This window comes from Cydia amplana, chromosome 6, assembly GCF_948474715.1.
Source record: "Cydia amplana chromosome 6, ilCydAmpl1.1, whole genome shotgun sequence".
NCBI lineage: Eukaryota > Metazoa > Arthropoda > Insecta > Lepidoptera > Tortricidae > Cydia > Cydia amplana.
The window spans coordinates 12,748,778-12,771,734 of NC_086074.1; the positions used below are offsets into that span (position 1 = coordinate 12,748,778).

The 22,957-nt window shown below is 36.3% G+C and overlaps 2 protein-coding genes across 2 annotated transcripts in view; one reads left to right on the plus strand and one right to left on the minus strand.

The window, feature by feature from the left end:
• Positions 1-22,957, plus strand: part of LOC134649152 (transmembrane protein 17-like) — a 269,508-nt gene that overhangs the window by 242,838 nt on the left and 3,713 nt on the right. The gene's annotated exons all lie outside the window — the stretch shown is intronic.
• LOC134648938 (BMP-binding endothelial regulator protein) overlaps positions 1-22,957 on the minus strand; it is a 62,143-nt gene that overhangs the window by 25,280 nt on the left and 13,906 nt on the right. The window contains exons 2-3 of the mRNA XM_063503579.1: positions 13,157-13,322; positions 3,552-3,652 (exon numbers count right to left, since the gene is read on the minus strand). Coding sequence (XP_063359649.1) covers positions 3,552-3,652; positions 13,157-13,241 — 186 coding nt within the window. The 5' untranslated portion in view covers positions 13,242-13,322. The remainder of the gene's footprint in view (positions 1-3,551; positions 3,653-13,156; positions 13,323-22,957) is intronic.

Below are 22,957 nucleotides of genomic sequence, written 5' to 3' on the forward strand. Positions count from 1 at the left end.
AGTCATTGAGGCATGTACTTATTTCTAACAGTACAATCAAGTTTAAAATGAGCTCGTACTAACGAATTAGATCCCGTGCACCTTCTTAAAATTCTTGACTTTAAACAGTAAATAAACATATACATGGCGACCCGTTTGCGGTTTACGAAATGGAAAACGAGGCGTTAACTTTGGAGAATTTAATACAGCGCGAAGTAAAACTGCGCCTCGATAAATAACGCGGCTCATTAAAGTAAGCGGTGCGCGGGAGCCACGAGATGCTATCAACCGGCTACTAGCCGTATATAAAAAGGCTAATGGCACCCCCAGGTCAACTTGACCCCGACGCAGCCGCGCTAGCGCACCGATCTCACGCAAATTAACTATCAGTATAAATACATTTTGACTCCAAGTACTCCAACTCCTTAACTGCAAGTAGGGTTTGCAATCCGGATCCGGAATGTATGAAATTATCCGGATCTGGATCCGGATCCGCGGATCTTCCCATACATTTTGGATCCGTCGTGCAAACCCTAACTGCAAGTTAAATATATCCATCTCCAGTTTTCGTTGCCATACAAACCATATTAGTGGCAGAAATGTATAAATTAAAAAATCTCTTGATCGCGAATAGCATTCAGCTTTAGACTTATGACTCTTATGAGTTTACTCTTCTATTGCATTTGTCTAATATGCAGGTTGATAAATCATATAAATTCTACGGGACGGTGTCCCATCGTCGTTATGTAGCACGCGACAAAAAAGCCCATTAAGCCAATGTATATTTTAATACAGAATAAGCGATAAATCTCGCGATGGGCTTTCGAATTCCGCGCAAGTCATCCGACGAGGTGAGATCGGCTGGGAAATACCACTCGCATGTAGGTACTTACGTACGCAACCTTGCTCATACATGCTTGTGTCGTGTCGCTGACAAGTATGTAGTGATAACGAATTAATATGTGACGGTGTCATTTGCGAATAAAATAAATCACAACGATTTATAACTATTGTTTTTTATCAAGAGATTCATCTCATGCTTAAAAGATATTGTAAGATTACAAATAGGCTAATTTTATTGGGACAACACAGATTTGGTGATTGCTCTGAAATGGAATGATTTTACTAAATATGTATGTATGTATGTATGTATGTATGTATGTATGTATGTATGTATGTATGTATGTATGTATGTATGTATGTATGTATGTATGTATGTATGTATGTATGTATGTATGTATGTATGTCACTTTAATGCACATAAACAGGTTTACATAAAACGGATAAAAACAAAACAAAAATGTTATGTACAAAGGCGAACTTATCCCTAAAAGGGATCTCTTCCAGCTAACCTTTGAGAAAATGCGAAAGGATCAAACACTAACAGGTGAAAGACAATTTAATATGGACAAATAGCAATATGAGAATTTTGGATACACATAAAGGAATATGCGTGTCGTAATGTCGAAAGCTCCTTTATTTAGATTATTAAAACAACAGCTATGTATTATTAGTTGAACAGAAAGACAGTAAAAAAAGATAACAGCACTAGTTATAAGAATAATGTTATCTAGACATGTAGCATTTAGAATCCAAGCAATAATGGAATGCTCGGAGCAGCTGCGTCGGATTGCTAGTGTATGCGGTTCATTGCGGTTCCGCATTGCGAGTTTTTGCGCGGGCGCTGCGCGGCTCGGCACGCGCCGCGCCGGCCGGGCCGCCACGCCGGCACCTCGCCGGTTCACTGACTAGCTTTGAACAATGCTACCAGAAGGACTTATAACCCTTAATATTGATATCCATGTAAGATACGTTCATTCCGACTTGGTAAATTAATAGGGTCCATTTCATTATTGAAAGAACAGTTACCTTGTTACTGATTTTAAATAACTTGTAAGGTACGTACGTTCTTTGAACATGTGCACAGCAAGGTAAAAGTAGTTGTTACACTTGTTACCTAATATTCTTTAATTTTGAAGTGAAAACTTCTTTATCGGCGCTGTGCACTTTTTGTGATGGGGAAAAAATGTTAAACTCGCGAGAGGTAAGATTCGTAAGACGTGAGACGTAAGACGGACACGTGACCTGATCGAAAAACTGTGACAATGTCATTGAGTTTTTCTTTGTTGATTTAAATGCTATCTAGTGAGTTTCCCCCTAACTGGTAATAATATAACTCGAGTACTAACAGTGATGTACTTAGGGGTTTCAAGTATTGCGACGAAATAACGCTAGATGGCGTTAACTTCAATTATACATAGTGCTGCAGACATTTTGCACTTCTGCCGTCACTCCCGGAGTGCAACCCGTTGTTTTTTTTTGTCCTAGTAACATGCTGTAAAAACTTAATGCATGAAATGTTCTTACTATGCTTAGTTCTTCAAAATGCAGATTGATCTACCTAACAGCAAAATCAGTTGGTATATTTCGGCTTCAATATTTTAAACAAAGCCTTAAAACTTTACCACCTATATTAATATTTTTTACCGTTATTAGAAACGCTCAAATTGGGTTGCGCAAATTTTCACAGAATTTTCCAGAAGTGGATAGGTGTTAATCAACTTATGTTTATTGTCTGGGTGTGAATTTGTCGCACGTATTGTTTAGACTCATTGTCCTAACACGAAGCGTGATAAATTTATTAGAGGCGACAGTGCGTCTGTCAAAGTGCCAAGCTGGTCATAATGATCAGAAGGTCGAATATACCTCGTCTTCTGCTACAGTAAATTCGTTTACAGCTTTTTAATTGGGTGTCATAAGTAATTTCTTAATCTTAGATTGATGATCTACCTACCTTACTATTTTAATGTACCTACCTAGTCGATACTTCGAATTCTTTATACTCCAATCGGTATCTTTTTGCTCCTTCGGTCAACGATCTGAGTGAAGCATATGATTCGCGCACGGCCACTCTGCCATTTAGTAGGAACCTACGTTACTGGACTCACAGAAAAAAACTGAAAGTTCACATTGCGTAATTTAATTATGACAATGTCAGTCGTCATTTTTCTCCTAAACAATTCTGTTTATAAAATAAATATGTTACGACGGGTTAGGTCCTTCAAATCGTATGTTTTTACGGTCATCGAGGTGCCTTTGACAAGTTTTTGTAATTTATCGATATTGTAAATTATATTGTACTATTTGTACTTATATGCCGTGACGCCATTTATCTCACTTCATTGCTAATTGGTAGGGTCACAACAAGATGATTATATCAATGTACATAGAAAAATTGTCACGAAACTTTTAATGACATGGATATTATTTAGTCTTCTAAATACAATTGAAAGTTTGTTTATAATATTACCTAAATAGGAAATAATAAATCACAAAAAAATAATAAATCATGCTGATAATGATCACAGTGCCTAGTATTTATACATAGAAAACACATCTGAATGTAAGATACTTAGGTACTACTGATACAGTTTTAAATAGTAATATGAAGTCGAGGCCATCATAAAATAATGTCACAGTGACGTTTTGAATCGCTCGTAAGGATTTAATTTACTGTTTATTAATGTGACATGGTTTCCATGAAATCCATGGTGGTAAGCCGTTTTACCTACCTTGCAATGGCACCGAAAGCAATTGCCCCAGTTCTGGTCCAGCCTCTTGTCGTTCAGACGCACTGGCTCTCCTTCGTTGGAGCACGGCTCGCGCCGACCCTCTGTAACACAAGCAAACAGCTTTAGTCGCACATTAGCGCACGCACAATTAATTAACTACGAGATGCATGATTAGGTTAAAATTAGTACTAACACAAAGAGATGTAATATTGAGCTACATTAGATCTCCAAGAAAATATATATCTAGGGAAGCAGTTCGACGTGCAAAGTGACACAATAACATATCCACCCGTGATCTCTGCTCTAACTTTTTGGCAAACGGGGGTGTCGGGGGTAGTCATTCTACGTTAATTGGAAACAATATTAAGTACAATATCGGCACATTAATCTTGTTCTGTCAATCAAAAGAAAAATGTGCCTTTCAACTTTAAGTGTGAGATACGAGATTTTTCCAAAGTATAGGTAGTGCCGATATCATTATTGATAATCTTGAATAAACCCACTACCTATCTTTAAAAATTTGAGGCCTTATTTGAAAAGTAAGTCAGCCGTATTTTGTTTAAAATTTTAGTCACTAGTACCTATTGGCTGGTAACTACGAGTAACATCTTATAAGTAATATGTCAGAGCGTATTCAGTCACCCGTGGAGCCAGCTATGGTGACAGGCACGATTAGGTCAGGGAGTGAGTTTAGCAGTGACCACGCGGAGGTGTCTGGTCGCGGCGGCGTGGGAAGCGAATGTCCTATTATAGCAGACAAGCGTTGCACCAGCCGCACTTGCCGACGCAAATACCGGACGGCTGCGGTTACATGCATTTGTGAAATGAATCGTTTGAAATTGTTCCCTGTCGAAGCCTATTCACCTAGATGCACCAGTTATATTCAAAGTATTCAATCGTGCAGATTCAATAAATAATAAAATTGTAAAACTGGGGCCATGAACTTTTTGAATTTACTTACGTCTACATACCTCTACTACATACGTCTATAGGTAACAGATAAGTACAAAAACATTCTGCTTTCAGGATTTTATTTACGACACAATCGATTCACTAGATGACATGGATTTATGAAATGAAAGCCACCTTAGATCCGGCTCGAAGGACCAAAAATTAAGTGGATTATGTATATTTGTATATTAAATAAAACACATATTTCTCGCTGGTTCTTTTATTATATAAAATACGTGCTTTTAGTACAAATTATCTAAATCAAAATGTCACATTATTTTCATATGTCATTGTTTAAATCTAGAAAATCAATAAACTAAATCGCAGAAGGTTTTAATACCGAACAGCGCTCTTTCACTAAAATTGATATGCGCATCGTTTTCAAAGGTTTAAAACTATACAGTTTACATAATAGTGATAGATATTTGCTTAAACTTGTTTCTATTAGTAATGTAGACTGGTGTGGTTGCAGGCTTGACAGCTTAGGAGACCCACTAAAGTAGTAGAGTGAGATGGATATATAATAAGCTCTCTGACACTGATCAGGTCTGCAATGCGCCTAAAGGGATTATTTGACGTTATGGTATTGTTATTATAATAGATGTTTTATAAAGTGTCATTAATATTGTTAAAATGTAATAGTTGATTAATGTTAGTAAATATCAAAAGTATTATATAATATCATAGTTAAGACCGTTGACTAAAACGAAACGCCGATGGACATGTACAATAACAAAACGCTAATGTCAAGAACTAGGGATTTTGATATAACCTAACAACCTAAGAGAACGCTTTTGTTAAATATGCATTAAACTACGTGTTTTTCAGCAGATAAATGTGGTTTTAATTGATGATTCCACATGCTGCTTTTAATAGGTATGCAATATGCATAAACAAACATGCAATACAGAATCTGTATTGCATCTTAACTTAGGTACCATCGATGTTATAGGATTATGAAGATAAATAAACTAAATAAGATTATCCAATCTCCACAGTTTACATTTCAAATATACGGTTCTGATTTACAACCGACCTTGAACACAGTTTATCTGACATTGACAAAACATGTTAGTTACCTTCGACGAAATGATACACTTTCTAACGAATTATACCTGCATTCATAAAAAATATTGGACAAAAGGTTTCAATCCAGCACTTAAATATTTATGATATACGTACATATAATACCATAAAAATATTTATCGGCGTGATTTTTATTTCAAATCGATTCCAGGGATATGTTTTTTCTTATATATTACTTACAATATTGGGATGCAACCGTCATAAATATGTAAACACGTTTTTCCTTATTTCAAAGACGTAAGGTTGATAAATGTTTAAATGTTTATGACCGTGACTTTCGTGTCATAAAATTATCACACAGCAGCTTCTGGCAGGTTTTATTATACTTATCGAATCAAAAGATGTTAAGGAAGATATCATTGAATTACTTTTCTTAGAATCGCCGTTCTCCGTGAGCATCGATTATTTGGGCAAACATGCATTAAATTATAACGTTCCGTGTGATACAAGGAAACCAAATGATATGCATATATACTTAGAATAGAATTATTGAACGTAGTAATACGCCCACGCGCGAATCGAGCGGCGCTAACTATAAGAAGTTGTATAGCAAGTAGTACCTATAGTGCCTCTGGCGGTAATATATAAATAAACATAATGATCCAAAGTAGGTATTCTACTCTAAACACGGATAGTGAGAAAAAATACATTGTAATAATAAATCCAATCGCTTAGGTACCTATTTTTATACTTCGTACCTATCTAACCAATATATTATTATATTATTAGAAGATCTACACATGAAAGTGTAGTAAAAGATCAAAATAATAATATGATATTAAAAGGTACCTACGACTTTTTTTATATTAGTGCTTCGAATTTTCCTCAAACACATACTTAAGTATTATTTATTAATATGTTTCACTACTGATCTAAGATAAGTTCCCTTTTTAGGGTTCCGTACCCAAAGGGTAAAAACGGGACCCTATTACTAAGACTCCGCTGTCCGTCCGTCCGTCCGTCTGTCACCAGGCTGTATCTCACGAACCGTGATAGCTAGACCGTTGAAATTTTCACAGATGATGTATTTCTGTTGCCGCTATAACAACAAATACTAAAAACAGAATAAAATAAAGATTTAAGAGGGGCTCCCATACAACAAACGTGATTTTTGACCGAAGTTAAGCAACGTCGGGCGGGGTCAGTACTTGGATGGGTGACCGTTTTTTTTGCTTGTTTTTTGTTGATGGTGCGGAACCCTCCGTGCGCGAGTCCGACTCGCACTTGGCCGGTTTTTTCTCTGTATCTACTTATATCATTTTAAGACACTGGGATAAGTTCCCTTTTTTTCTCTGTATTGCATTTTAAGTAGATTTTCTTCGTCAGCATAATAAAAACACATTCGATAGCAACGACTACTAATCACAGCTAGCACACAATCACGTGGCACAGTATAAACACAGGCTCTCGCAGTCAGAGATGACATCGACGTTACGTCCATGCGTATCCGCATTCTTATTACGTAGCCGGCTCCGGCACCGGCCGAGGCTGTCCTGCGTAAATATTTTGGTAATTAATGTGTGCTCGCTTACGGATAAAGTGCCCACAGATTTAATATAATTCTCACGAATGTAAATACTCGCGACTATACCGTACAGGTAAGTTGCCTAAGGGAAGCTATTAGCTACAATTTACTGCCTGTTGCCCACTATTGTTTTTGTTTAGAGTAAGATAGTTTGTATTTTTTCTTAATAAATATGAATATTGCCTATTATCTATTTATAATGTCGACACAAGCAGCAGCGTATAAAACCGTTAGTAACATGAATCTAGTATTAAACTGGATTGGGCATGAGTGGTGGGGATAACTGACAGAACGGGATAGTCTTATGTATCTTTCAGTAGGAGTAGCAGCGAAAGCGCTATTATTGTTTGTCCTTGTCACAGTCTCACTTTTTTTTTATTCCCCACCGTAAATTAGTATGGATGATAGGTCGAATTGATTTGTTGCCCACCATAACAAATAAATTCGACCAATCATAGCGTCGCATTGCGTATGTTTTGTCCCTCACGGAGGCACGCGTAGACCCTTCTATAGGATGCTACCTTCTATGGTTAGTAACGAAGTTCGCTCTTTTATACATATTTTTAAATATTTTGCAGTGACAGCTGACACTGATACAAATAATGTAGGTAAACGGTAAAATATTTTTTTATTTGTCAAATTTTGTATTATTTTTTACTTTATTACTATAAGTATTTGTTTTAGATGTAAATTTATCTTATAACATAATATAATATACTTATGCAAATATTACCGATATGCTATGCACAGGCCATGCAATATATTTAAATAAGAAGTGGAATACGTATAACAGATTGACATTATATACAGTGTGTAAATCCAATACGGGCGAATATTTAAACGGTGGTTAGCATAGGACCTAAGAAGTACCTACCTATAATATAGAGATAAATTTTGCTTAGAAATACAAAAAAATATTAACCATACAAAATAATTCGGCCCGTAACACACAGGTTACGAGATCGGAGCTTTTTAAAGTAACTGTCAACGCTTGATAGCAGTTACTATAAAAAGCTCGTATCTCATAATGTCAAGTCATGTCTCGTAATGTTTGCAGTACACATTGCTGCTCGGTTCGAAAATTAATTAAAAAAATATTATTAATTAGTCAAGTATGTACTCATAATTACCTGAGTGTAACTTTTAAAAAATCTTAATCAACACGGATAAATTCTATATCTAGTTCTATTTATTGCCCGTATTGGATTTACACACTGTATTCTTGGCTATACGAACCGTAATACTTCGCATACATTATGACCAGTATCTTCTTAGTTGCGTGGTCAGATTTGTATTCCATAATACGCTTTTAATCCCATAGCAACCAGTGGCTTTAAAAACAAACAAATTTTAGAATAAATAAATAATAAATAAATAATAAATATAAATATTAATGGACATTTTTACACAAATTCCCTAAGCCCCACGGTAAGCTCAAGAAGGCTTGTGTTGTGGGTACTCAGATAACGATAGATATAATATATATCGACTACCGTAGGCTCAAAGGGCGTAAGGGACAAAATGACGAAAATGAGTTATGAATGCAGTTATAATCAGTATCTTTTTCTCTATCGATTGGTATATTTAACGTCTCCATAACTTGAAAAAAATGTCCGTTAAGCCCTATGAAAAATCAATGCGTGAACGTGAAAAATCAATGCGAAAACAATTTTCCAACGCATTTTGCCGTATCTGCCAATTCAAATAAATGTTGTGAGACATTTTGGCGTAACTCCCAACTTTTTGTACGATACGCCCTTTTGCATCGGAAATTTTATTAAATTTGTGCTAATTTATTGACAGTTACGCCTATTTGCAGTAGATTTTTGAGTGCTAAATGTACGTTACGCCCACAACTACTGGATATTTATACGAGTGTTAGAGAATTCAATGTAAGAGATACGCCAACATACTATGTACAATTTCGAGTTTATTAAGTGGGATGACCTAGTAATTTCCTTGTCATTTTTTTATAAAGTAGGTACCTGCAGTACCTGCTCATGTGCTCATTAATGCTTTATTTATAGGGTTACTAAAATTTGACAATTTTAACTGAACTAGTACTTACTTTAGTACAGGGTACTTTTTTCATCAGTTTTATGAAAATAATAACACACGACTATATTCAAATGATAATTATGGCGATTGATTAAGATTAGACTGATTAATTTTAGTCTATAAACGTTTACATAGAAGTACGTAGGCTTGGCCATTTGTCTTTTTTTTGCTACCCACTCTGATGTTATATCATAAATAAATTAAATAATCACTTATTCATTAAGTTTTACTGAACAAACATACGAGATGTCAAAACTACTATTGTACCTAATAGTATTATGGTATGTAAAAGTAAAATTTATGATCAAATTAAGATTACAAATAGAAATAACGATACATACTTTATATAGAATAAGTAATTGTTATAAATTGTTTTGATATACATACATAAATAGATACAGATGGTAGGACAGAAGTGATTCTATTGAAGTACTTAATATAAACAAATAAAAAAGAAAACATTGGTTTTGTGGCTAAAAAAACTACCTTTTCCACGTTTAAGTATACAAAATAACAAAAATGGGGAAAAAACTTAACAGTGAATACATCTCTATAAGTTTTTGAAAAAAAAAATGTAAATTATAGTACTTAGAAGTATAATGCTCCTTAGATGCAAGTTGCCATATTGCAACGAAATTGTTGGATTTACGCCAAATGGTACTGAAATAGTAAATTTTTTGTACATTACGCCCTTTTTCGAATAAGATAATCCATAAAAAAAGAGGCGTAAGAGACGCCCTTCTTAAAAACAGTCGTGTTTTTTGGCGTAACGGACATGCTATTTTCGTAACCAAGCATTATATTATAAGTTCAAGCAATCACTTTAAAAGAGCTCTTTAAAAAGTTAAGAATAAGCCACATACAGGCATCAGTTTATTGAAACAAACAAAAAAGTTATGATTATTTTTCTCAAAAAAAAAGTCTGTTTTTTGGCCTTCCTGAAAAATCGCGTTTTGTCCGTTAAGGCCTTTGAGCCTACGTTAGTCGATATAATATACAAATACTTAAATACATAGAAAACAAACATGACTCAGGAACAAATATCTGTGCCCATCACACAAATAAATGCCCTTACTGGGATTCGAACCCAGGACCGTGGCTTCACAGGCAGGGTCACTACCCACTAGGCCAGACCGGTCGTCCCAGACCGGTTGTCAAAAATCAATCATAAATAAATAAATAAATCAGCGAATTAATGAATCAAGTAATTCATATTGTTGGAGATTATACGAACTATTACTTGTATGTTTGCTTTTATCTGAACTTTTTGACAAATTTATATGTAGAAATTATGCGGCACAGGCGACAGGCATCTAGAAGTGGTTTCTAATTTAGTGTTCCTTTAGTAGGCAGAGTCACATACTCGTACCAATGATATTATATAACCATAGATAGGTTATACTCATACTTGAGGAGCACAAAAAATACTTCCATATTTATTTCTGTACCTACGAAGAAATCTGTTATTTTTGATTAATTTTCTCATTCCATCCATCTTTGTCACACGCGTTGTTAAACATAAACTCGTCTCTTTCTCTTTCGGTGTGCGGGAGCTCGTTAGCACGTGCACATTTCTCGCTTGTCCAACCGCGTCTAAAGGCAACTTGTCCAATTTGTCACAAGGTAAGCGCTTCAATTTTGGAACGCCTGTAACCTATCTTGAGTTATAAATCATTGACTCGTACATCCAGAGGCCTTATGTTCGTTATGTCATTGAATACTTAATTTGTTTTGTACGTTCGCTTGCTCCGTAGCCACGTGTGTAATATGTGCAAGCGCGACGTAATGATATTGATATCGAATTGGTATTATATTGAAATAATTTTTCATTTAGTAATATGGTTCTATGTCGATTAAATTCGCGGCACGGCCGGCCTTTGCCGTTTGTGTCGAAAGAGTGCTATAGATAAGGCTTGACATTCATAGATAAACGAATTTTAATCGCACATCAATGTCAATATACAATTGACATTGAACTTGGTCGTTAATATAGCATTGTAGGCAAAGATACGTGATTTGAAGTTACTATGTCTAATTTGATAACGCGAAGGTCATTTATAGTTTAACGACCAGTTTATTTATTGTTACCTATAGGTATCTGTGGTTGAATTTTTTTATAACAATGGAGTCGATAAACTTCGAACGTGTCCGTTTTTATACAAGTTGATAGCAAAGTACCTATTACTTATTCTTCACAGTTGGAATCATCATCAGTCATCACTCAGTAAGTACATTACTTTTTTCTTTTCCCATATACAAAATTTCGACTTTTTGATACGAAAAAGCTAGGCAAGAAAAAGAGTTCTAATTATTTGTGGTTTAACCAATTTTAAAAACCTAAACACAGCGAGGATCTTTAATCTTTGAAAGATGAGATAAGAATCATCCTCATACATTCGATTTATGTTGGTGTAAAAACGTAGACGTATATCTGTGTATTTTCATCATCAAAGTTCATAAAATTTTGAAGTACTCGATTTACTTAAGTAATATCCCTATAGACCCTGTAGCGGTTAGAATTACATTACACACGCTAGTTACTAGAAATTATGTAAATCTTGAAAATATACGGTGCTTTAAACACTTTACACGCAGTATGATTGCGGTGTTTTAATTTTAAAGGCTCGCGCAAAATATGCATAAAATAGTTATAAGCTGCAAGATTATTGGTAATTTTAGTAATGACGGCTAGATGAGGATAAGTTTTAGAAAGCTGCTCCTGTAAATACACTTGCCTTAGGGACAGAGTAAATACACTGCATAAGTGCATAATTCCTCAATTTCCGTTCAATGTAAAAATAAACAAAGGTACAGTCAGTATCATTAGTAGCAGATAACACTACACGTCAAAAGTATCTCATTATCTACCTAGTACCTACTAGCTTTAGGGACGCAAATGGTAGTCTCTATATTTAAAAGCGGACAGATTTTTTTCTCAATTTGTAATTAAAGGTTGGCTAATTTTGGCGCGTTGTTCTATTCACTTGTATTGATGGCGACTGTACACCTGGCGCGTTTTGGTAAGTACATATTAGTAGATAAGACACATTTTAGTTCCAACGGATAATTAGACGAACAAGATACGAGTAAAACAACGGCCTCGCTCACGGAGCGCTCCTAAATCCTTGAATCCTATTGATCTTAAATAGTGATTTTGAAGTAAACGTGTGAAGTATCTAAATTCTAATGGAACCATTCACCGCGCGGGCGCCACTGAGGCTGTGATCTATGTGGGACCGCGGTGTTTCGCAACAGAAGAATTGTCGTCGAGCACCTTGTGCAACCGATAACCGTCGAGAGCAACCCGTTTATTGTGAGGTGCCTTGTGAAACCCAACCAATGAAAGTATGCACCTTAACAACATTTATTGTTAATCAAGAGCCTTCTTAAGCACTGGACTGTATATGTTGATGGTATACGCACATACGATTTCAAACGTTCCCTGTTGTTTACAATTACAATCTGCCACTCCCTTTGTATCTGATTTAGATTTTAGGAACAAACATCCGCAAGATAACGCCACTTTTACGATTAGATGTAACAAAAATGATTTTACTCTTAAATTCTATCCAAGAAAGCCTTTAATGTTAGCAGGGAAACTGCATTTAATTAATAGAGGCAAATACTAAGTAGGTAAGTAAGAAGGGATTTTAAGGCTACTGCTACAAAAATAATGTATTTCAATTTAAAATGGAGCTATAGTAATACGCATAATAAAAAAAAATCGATCCAACAATCTTCCAAAATCACCTTTGTATGAAAACCCCTCTCACCCCAAATACGAGGCACTACGGAATGAGGTAGGTTTTCCTCTTTATCGTCAAAGTTATGAAATGGAACTACCCAAAATAAAATAAAAACTAAAATACAAACATCCGGAACACTTATTATATGCACAATATTCAGTTTTCATATGTAAAAATAAAATGTTATTGAGGTTTGAATTTCAGTTTTGACCCTACTCACCCCATTTTACGGTACTTACTGATGACCGCGGATGACGCCTGCACGGTGTCGGCAATGACGGCTAGCACGAGCAGACAAAGAGCGGCAGCGCGCGGGCCGAGCATGGTCGGAGCTACCGGCGCCGGCGCCCGCTGCGCCGCCTCCCTCGCATCACACACTCGCGCTACGCCACGAGTGCGCACCACCTGAAACAACGGTCAATGTAGGTATTATTTTCGAAATTTTATTACAAGAAGGCTACATAATTATATGTATTTTATCCCGTGGAGCGCCCTAACAAGATACATGTGCTAGTAACTAGTATTTCCACACTACGGTAATTCTGGGGTGCTCCAGGGGTTAACATAGAGCCCCAGCCCTACATAAATAGATTCAACTTTCTTTATTATTGCGTTAAAATTCTTGAAATTTAGTAATTGTTTAAAAAAAGTATCATTCATCCATTTATTTTATTTTAAAAAATTACACAGTACTAAAACGGAAATTAAATTGGCTCTTAGCCATAGAAGGAACGAACAGGCGTACGAGCTGTGCAACTAGTTCAGGACAGTCAGAGTTCCCTCGCAGAATAATACAGACAGTAGTCAAGATTCATATCATATTTTAACTATACTCCCTAATTAGGCACCTGAAACTATAAAAACAAATGCCCATCATATATGGTCATAATTTCCAATTAAAGTCGTGATAATTATATTCCAACAAAAACTATTGAACACTGGCGTCGAATGTAACGCGAGGTAGTCAATGAACTCCAAATTATCTCAAATGAGTGATAAGTATTTTATTTATTGGGATTTTTTTGCAGTACCGACCCAGATATGTAGTACGTCGTTGGACTCGTTGGTGATCGATAGAGTAGGACGCGGGTGCTGCCTTCCCTTTTAGTGTAAGGCCTGAGTGGACGCTCGCAGCGGAGCGTCCAGCGGGGCGTGCAGCGTGGCGTCGGGCTCACGCGTGATGTGAGCAGCGTGCACTAAGGCCGCTCCTATACGCTTGCTTAACATACACGCCGCACGCCCCGCCCCGCTGCACGCCCAACTCGAGCGTCCACTCAGGCCTTACACTCAGAACTACTTTTATATTAGAAAACCAAGCTTAAATTTTAACTACATACTACGATGACCACAACAATGAAGTTCATGTGCTAAATGTGTCCACAATCAACATACAACCGACAAAGAATCATTTCAATCATAAATGATGTAAATACCTAGTCACAAAAAGATGATAACTTTGCTTCATCAAGACATTATGTAAGTTGTTAATTATGTTTTGCCTTATTTTTAACCTGTCTACTTAAGTTATGTATGAATAAAATTAGGTACACTTTACAAAGTGTACAAACATTAAATTCAATCGTTGACATATCTAAGTAAACGAAACAGTGCGAGGTATTTGATCAACAATCAAACACGAAATATCCTTAGTAACTGCAATTACTGCAAACTATGTTTATACCCAATTGAGAATTAACTATTATTCGTAGATTTAATTATTCGTAGATTTAATGACTCCGTGCAGTGCCGTTTCTGCGCTTGATAGCAAACTAACGTCCTTAGCACATTTTTTACAACATTCCTCGAGATCGACGACCTCGAGTAAGTCGAGTATAGGTACTCGGACTTATACCATTTTATTCATTAATAATAATAGAGTGGAGCAAAAAGTGATACATATTAAGTGAGTTTACACGATCGCACGCGGCCGCCGCAAAAGTCTCGCCGTATCGTATTGTCAATTACGCTAGTTCCGGTTTAACATCCTATTTCGTAATGCATTTTAAACTTAATACAAAAAATAATAATTGCCTCTCTTAATTTAATACTTTTTGTTACTCGCGAAATGTACTTGTAAACGCCTGCCATAAACGGAACACATTCACATTAAACGAGCGCCTACTTGCACAAAACAAACCCATATCAATCATTGATAGGGTACGTGCAAAATAATTGAGGGTATAATCATCTTAATAGTGTTCCAATTGAATTGTTGAGCATAATACTGCATAATTATAGTATCTTCGTGTCAAGACGATCTGCTGGAAGAGACATAAGATGTTTCTCCCAAGTTTATTTAGATATACGAGTTCCATAAAACTGTTCCTAACTTAAGACCAAAAAAGCGGCCAAGTGCGAGTCGGACTCGCCCATGAAGGGTTTTTAGGGGATTTATGACGTATTAAAAAAAACTACTTAAGTACTAGATCTCGTTCAAACCAATTTTCGGTGGAAGTTTGCATGGTAATGTACATCATATATTTTTTTTAGTTTTATCATTCTCTTATTTTTGAAGTTACAGGAGGGGGGGACCCATTTTACCACTTTGGAAGTATCTCTCACGCAAACTATTCAGTTTAGAAAAAAAAATATATTAGAAACCTCAATATCATTTTAGATACCTACCCACACGTATGGGTTCATGAAAAAAAAATTTTGAGTTTCAGTTCTAAGTATGTATGTAGTATAATTTATTGTTATTTTTTTCTATTTTCGTGTGAAAATCTTAATGCGGTTCACAGAATACATCTACTTACCAAGTTTCAACAGTATAGTTCTCATAGTTTCGGAAAAAAGTGGCTGTGACATACGGACGGACATACAGACAGACAGACAGACAGACAGACATGACGAATCCATAAGGTTTCCGTTTTTTGCCATTTGGCTACGGAACCCTAAAAATTAGATGCTACGAGTACTTAAGGCCCGTTTACACATTGATTATTCAGTACTGCGAGAAAAAAACATTAGCCACTGGCGCCTGTAGGAAGTTACGAGTATGTGCTATTACTAATTGCTAGGTAATCAATATCGTTACAGAGAAAACTATCCGTTTTTTTACAATATCTAATTGATCGTGGGTGGCCTGTTTAAGTCATAACCTGAATCGAAGGGTTTTTTAAGTAACCGATTCTTCAACCCCTGATAATTATATCAATAATTCTCGTCAACTTATTTCATAGAACTTGGCTTTGTGTTTAAGATAAATACTTTTAATGACATCAGATCATTATCAGAGTAAAAACAAGGAATGAAGTTATAAAACAGTTAAGTGGGTATAACAAAAAGCATTTATCTACGTAAAGTTACCCGACAAATGGAAACATTAAATTGATACTTATTAGGTAAGTACGCAGAAAACGATAAAACGTTATTATGACATTATAGTTATTTTTTACTTCAAGTAACATACATATAAGTACCTAATTGAAGTACTTACTTACTAAGAACGGGTATGATGAAGATCAACAATGTACATGATAAAATGTTAATAAGTGTAAGTAGGTATAGTTAAATTAAATACCTATATAAATTCGGAAAATGTAATTAGGTACTATCCGATTATTTTTAAAATTATTATATTTTTTGTGTTACCATCACAGTATAAGGGAGGAGGACTTATACAGTCTGTATAAAATGTTTTGATTCGATTTTCTATGGAGCAATATTTTAATCCAAAAAATAATAATAATATTAAAACGGGCGGGGCATACCTCGCCTTAGGAAGAAAAATCGTAAGTACCACTGGACGGGTGTTGACAGCGCAGGTGTGTAATACTTAGGTAATTAATTAGGTTGTTATGTTTTAGTTAAAGTAATTAAATCCTGATTTTCAATCGGTCGGCCATAAATCAATTGGCGAAGTAGGTACCTGTCCCTAGCGCGTGGGTTACTAAACAACAAATCTATCGCGATATATTTACATAAACGAGATCACTTATAAGAGACGCAAAACATAACTGCTTTATTTAAATATTCGCATACCTACAAATACTTACTGAGTTTTGACAACATTTATATAAATAAAACAACTTGTTTTCTTGAATATGGCGTAAAGGATTATTATATATTTATTTAAGTGCAAGTTTATATGATTTTATGCTTAATTTGTTCATTAAGCACCTTTTGAAACTTATTTATAAAAAAAAGTTAGTGGTTAAAATATGACATAATCATGCAATCATCTTGTTGAACGTAACATTGGAATGGGGAATACCATAAAATTTTCAAATACAAACAAATTTGCTTGAATAGCTAACACATTAAAAATGCTATTAAAATACAAAACCAATTATTTATATTCTTTTATCGTTAAAAAATCATGAAAGAAAACAGTAAAATTAAATATCCAAGAATCGGTAGGTATTCCCCATTTGGCCACAAATTATTTGATAATGACCCTCAATGATAGGATATCTACTGAAAAATTGGTAGGCTTTTGTAATAATTTGGATTGCATTTACGTACCTTGTAGGAAATTGAATTAAAACTCTGTCCCTGTATATCCCTGCACATTGTACTGGTGGTAGCACTAAAATGACTTGTTGAAAAGTTTGAGTCATCGCTGATTAAATATGTTCCGGGAAAGCTTTGTGTGGGTCCGCGCAATCCAGGAAGCCTGGCCTAAGCAGTCCCATTATGTACTCCGGTTTATTCACCAAACTCGTTGAGTAAGCCATTGATCAAATGTTTAAAAAGAAATCCATACGATACTTTACATCATGCCAATGGTGCTGTTATGTCGGAACGCTAATTATATACCTATAAAATAAATATTTTTTTCCATAAGATTATTAGGTACTTAAAGATCTGTATTACGGTGACTTAAGGGAAGAGAATTACTTTTTTAACTGATTCCTAATAACCATATATACTGATAACATACATACATACATACATACATACATAGTTAGTGATCTACATAGTTATAATTAAACATATATATATTTATACAGTCAGCAACCCTATTGGACTTATGTGCTTATTGTGTCTTTTTTCTTTTTCCTTGTTTGTTTTATTTTGTTACTGTGTTTTGCGACAATAAATGACTTTTTATTTTATTTATTTATTTTATAACTCATCATCTTCCTCGCGTTGTCCCGGCATTTTGCCACGGCTCATGGGAGCCTGGGGTCCGCTTGGCAACTAATCCCAGGAATTGGCATAGGCACTAGTTTTTACGAAAGCGACTGCCATCTGACCTTCCAACCCAGAGGGTAAACTAAGCCTTATTGGGATTAGTCCGGTTTCCTCACGATGTTTTCCTTCACCGAAAAGCGACTGGTAAATATCAAATGATATTTCGTACGTAAGTTCCGAAAAACTCATTGGTACGAGCCGGGGTTTGAACCCGCGACCTCCGGATTGCAAGTCGCACGCTCTTACCGCTAGGCCACCAGCGCTTTATTATTTTATAACTATAATTAATTAATATATAATTATTAACTTAAAATAAGTAAATACAAGAAGACATTTATGGAAGTTTTATGGAATTCTTAATGAATCATTCTTATGCGCATATCGAGCCCATGCAACATGTTAATTGTGTGCCGAGTTCGCATTTTCGCATTATTAATTATGAATTTACGAACACCTAATTACTTTTCGATACCTAATTATAATTCTCAGATAAATGTGCTAACTAAAGGATGTGCTTAAGTTTTAACTGGTCTTGCGATTTATATTTGTTTTATTTAGACTGATTTCAAGAATTACTCATAAAAGTGTTAACATTGTTTTTTTTTAAGGGGGCAGCATTATTTAAATTTTCGGGTCAAAGTTGCTATTTACAAAGTAACAGGATTAAATTATTATCGGTATAAAATGATGTTGCTTCGTTTGTTATTTGTTGAATATTGTTTTAGAAAGACCGCTGTTAAGTGACTGATAATTTTGGAGGGATTAATTAACACGACTTTATTTATTTTATTTATTTACTAGCCGATTTCAATGTTCCACTGCTGGGCAAAAATCTACAAGTCCGCGATTTCAACGAGTCTACGATTTACGAATCACAATGTTCGATTAGGTTCGTATAATTATTATTTTTATTTTCGTACATTCTAGAATAATATACATATCTACTTTATATTATATTATTCAAACAAAAATTTAATTCTTACGATAAGTCTGATTATTTCTTTCTGTGACTTCAGTTACATCCTGTATAGTTGCACCGACCTATTTTGGCCAAGAAAATGCAATTAAAAATATTTAAAATATAATTTAGTGCCAAGCAATATGCAAAGAATTCGATTGTTTGTTAAGTAGTAATGATATATGATCGTTATAATTGGTGTCGTATCTTTAGGAATTAAATGGCCACGTTCAACCAGGACTTGCGCTGTCTTAACTCTTAATTAGCTACATGTGTAATTCATGGCATCAACCTTTAATTAACGCTGATCTCTTAGTAATTAAAACCTTGTTTTTGTCACACATGCACTCGTATTGAATTAGCTCGCCAATATTTATTTCTCCATGGCAAAATTAACTCTCAAAGAATCACTAATGAAAGATCCCGTCTTCCTTACGAAGTTTATTAATTAGACGTTGATTATAATCATATATTTTTTCTAAATCAATTTGCTCCATAGCCATTCAAGCTTTTATTTTCTCGGAAAATCTGACGAGCTAACTATCAATATTTAACGGTCTAATATATACGTGTTAATTTGAATTAATTTATGGTCAGAAAAGCACGCAATGTATAATTATAGAAAGCATGTTTTGGCCAAAGGGCCCGAGGCAAACATGAAGACGCGGAGACGCCAATGCGCGCGCGGCGCTAGATCGCGACTTTCACGGAGGCACCGCGCAGTGCCGCGCGGAGGCTGCGCAAGCGCAAGGTCGCCGTGAGGCAAACCACTCCTCGACCGAATTTCTTCGTAGCAGCGACACGCGCATACCAGTCCAGGAGCGGAACGCGGCCGCAATTAAAACACTCGGATATATATTTCACGCGTGCGCAACATTATCTCGCCGCTCTCGGCTCCGATTACTCAATGCGCGGCTAACTGTACACGCGGAACGAACGAAGATAGGTTAGGTTAGGACACTGGTTTTTTCTCAGTAAGTTCGACGCTCGACTGGGGCGGGACCTCCGGGATGCAGTTCCGCGTAGAGAGTCGCGCCGGCAATGACCACTTAGGGCCCGATTCGGATTTTGAAATATATATCTATAAGATATCTTTTAGACATCACCAAGATACGATAACGATATTTTTAGGATCTAACCTGTCAAATTTGACATTTCCGCGATTCTGGAGATACTCTTGAACTATTTCCACAAGATATTACTTAGAGATCTAATTCACATCTAATAGATATCTAACACGATGTATCGTAAAAGTGACATTGGTTGCCCGAATTGCGCTGCAAAAGAGAACTAGTTGAAATCTAAACTATAACGTATCTAGAATGGATATAGTACGTGTCGTCTCTTGTGAATATCTTGAAGTTCGAATACGGCAGTTAGTCTGCACTAACCGATGAAAGTTTAACGTCCAGCCTATGTCTAGCCTATGTACCTATCCTACATATATGTATCCGTTTTTATATGGTTTATTTAGATTAACATAAAGCATCTCAAGTGTCACGAAATATAGATAGTATTATCTTTCTAATTAATTATTTAACTGTTTAACTGGCACAGGTAAAAACTATACTTATCTGTCAATATTAACAAATTCATGCATTATTAATCCTTTCAGTTTTTAAGTAACGAAGGTAAATAAATTAGCAATTAATTAATACCATAATTAAGGCGAGAGAAACAAAAAGTTCGCATTTGATGGAAGACTTGTGACCAATTATGGCGCATTAACTTTTATGGTAAGTAGGTAAGTAAGTAATTAACTAAAACTTACCAATTAAAAGTCACTGGTGGCTTATCACCCCATCTTATCTAAATGGTACCTTAAGCATAATGTACATTATGCAGCCTATAGTGAAGAAAACCAGGTTAGTTATACATGTATATATCCAATACAGGACATGAAAAAAAATCCTCTTATTTAAATTGTCCTTATACAAAGCATTTCCAGACGTCAATGTACCTACTCACCTGCATTCAGTCCGAGTGTGTGACTAAAAAACTAGGAATGACAATTAGAACGATATTTTGTCAGCCTAATTGTAAATCATACGCGTGTCAACGACAATATAAATAATAGTCCAAGGCCACCAAGCAGTCGCTACACTAGTAACGTTAATACCCTTGGCATCAATCTATAAAGTCATCTTAAATTAGCTTAAACGAGGTGTTCAGTTTGTTAACAGTACTTACATGCTGCTTGCTATGGTTTTGACCTGAACGGAAATATGGAACGGAACATTTTATCTTATACGTAACGTAACGATTACCGTCTGCCACTGTTCCGCACTTATCTACCGCAAACATTGGATTTGAATACGTAATCATTATGTGTTTGCCGAGATTATACACCTAAAGTAGACAATCATCTATTTAGATCGAAACTAAGTGCCGCGCTCGTTCTTGCTGGAGATGTAAGTAATGTTTCAACTGGTCACATACTTTTTTCACACCTCCTATTCAGAAAAGAGCTTTTTCTTCCCTGCTAGGAGGGATCAAAGTGGCACTTTTCCTCCCTGCTAGGAGGTATCTAAGTAAGGTCAAGTGAGGTAAATGCAACTATGGGATTATTGCGTCTCTCCGTTCTTTCTCGAATACGATTGGTCGAAACGCCCTCTACTATGCAACGTTTCATTTACAAGTAGCTCAGGCATGAAACGTTGCAACTCAGGTTTGGTGCAACATAGGCTCAAGCTGTTTTGGTCATCCGACACGCCTTGATGAGCACTTGGGAGAGCAGTACCCAAGATAGAGCTGATGATGAACCCTGGATGTACCTAGTGGAACTCGGGATGTACCTAGTGGAACTCAGGTTTGGTGCAACATAGGCCCACGCTGTTTTGGTCATCCGTCTCATCTTGATGAGCACTTGGGAGAGCAGTGCCCAAGATAGAGCTGATGCTGAACCCTGGCTGTACCTAGTGGAACTCAGGTTTGGTGCAACATAGGCCAACGCTATTTTGGCCATCCGTCACATCTTGATGAGCACTTGGGAGAGCAATACCCAAGATAGAGCTGATGCACCAAACCACCCTGGCTGGCAGGGTTCACCCTGGCTGTACCTAGTGGAACTAAAGTTTGGTGCAACATAGGCCCACGCTATTTTGGTCATCCGTCACATCTTGATGAGCACTTGGGAGAGCAGTACCCAAGATAGAGCCGATGCTGAACCCTGGCTGTACCTAGTGGAACTCAGGTTTGGTGCAACATAGGCCCACGCTATTTTAGTCATCCATCACATCATGATCAGCACTTGGGAGAGCAGTACCCAAGATAGAGCTGATGCTGAACCCTGGCTGTACCTAGTGGAACTCAGGTTTGGTGCAACATAGGCCCACGCTATTTTGGTCATCCGTCACATCTTGATGAGCACTTGGGAGAGCAGTACCCAAGATAGAGCTGATGCTGAACCCTTGCTGTACCTAGTGGAACTTAGGTTTGGTGCAACGTAGGCACACTTTGTTTTGGTTAACCGACTTGTCGTCGTGTGCCTATGTTGCGGAGTTCCACTAGGTGGGTCGATGAACTTTTTTCTAACTGCCTTTAAAAAAAGGACGTTCTCAGTTTGACCCGTATGTATGTACGTATGTATGTGTGTATGTTTCTTCGTGATTATCTCGCGTTTGGCTGAACCGATTTTGATGCGGTTTTCAGAAAAGTGTTTGTTACATTCTGGAGAAGGTTTTAGTGTACAGTTCATGGATGGTTTGAAAAACCAATTGGACCCGGTAGGTGGCCATGCTATCGGTATACCTACCAACAAATTTATGTTGCTAAAACCGATTTAGATAAAATAGTGGGAGTGGGAGTCGGACTCGGACTGGGACTGGGAATGGGAGTGGGAGTTGGAGCAATATAGGTACATACAAATCGTTTAGCACCAAAACGTCATATTATGTTGTGTCGCGATTATCATCGAGTTAGGCCATCACCAACATTAGTAGAC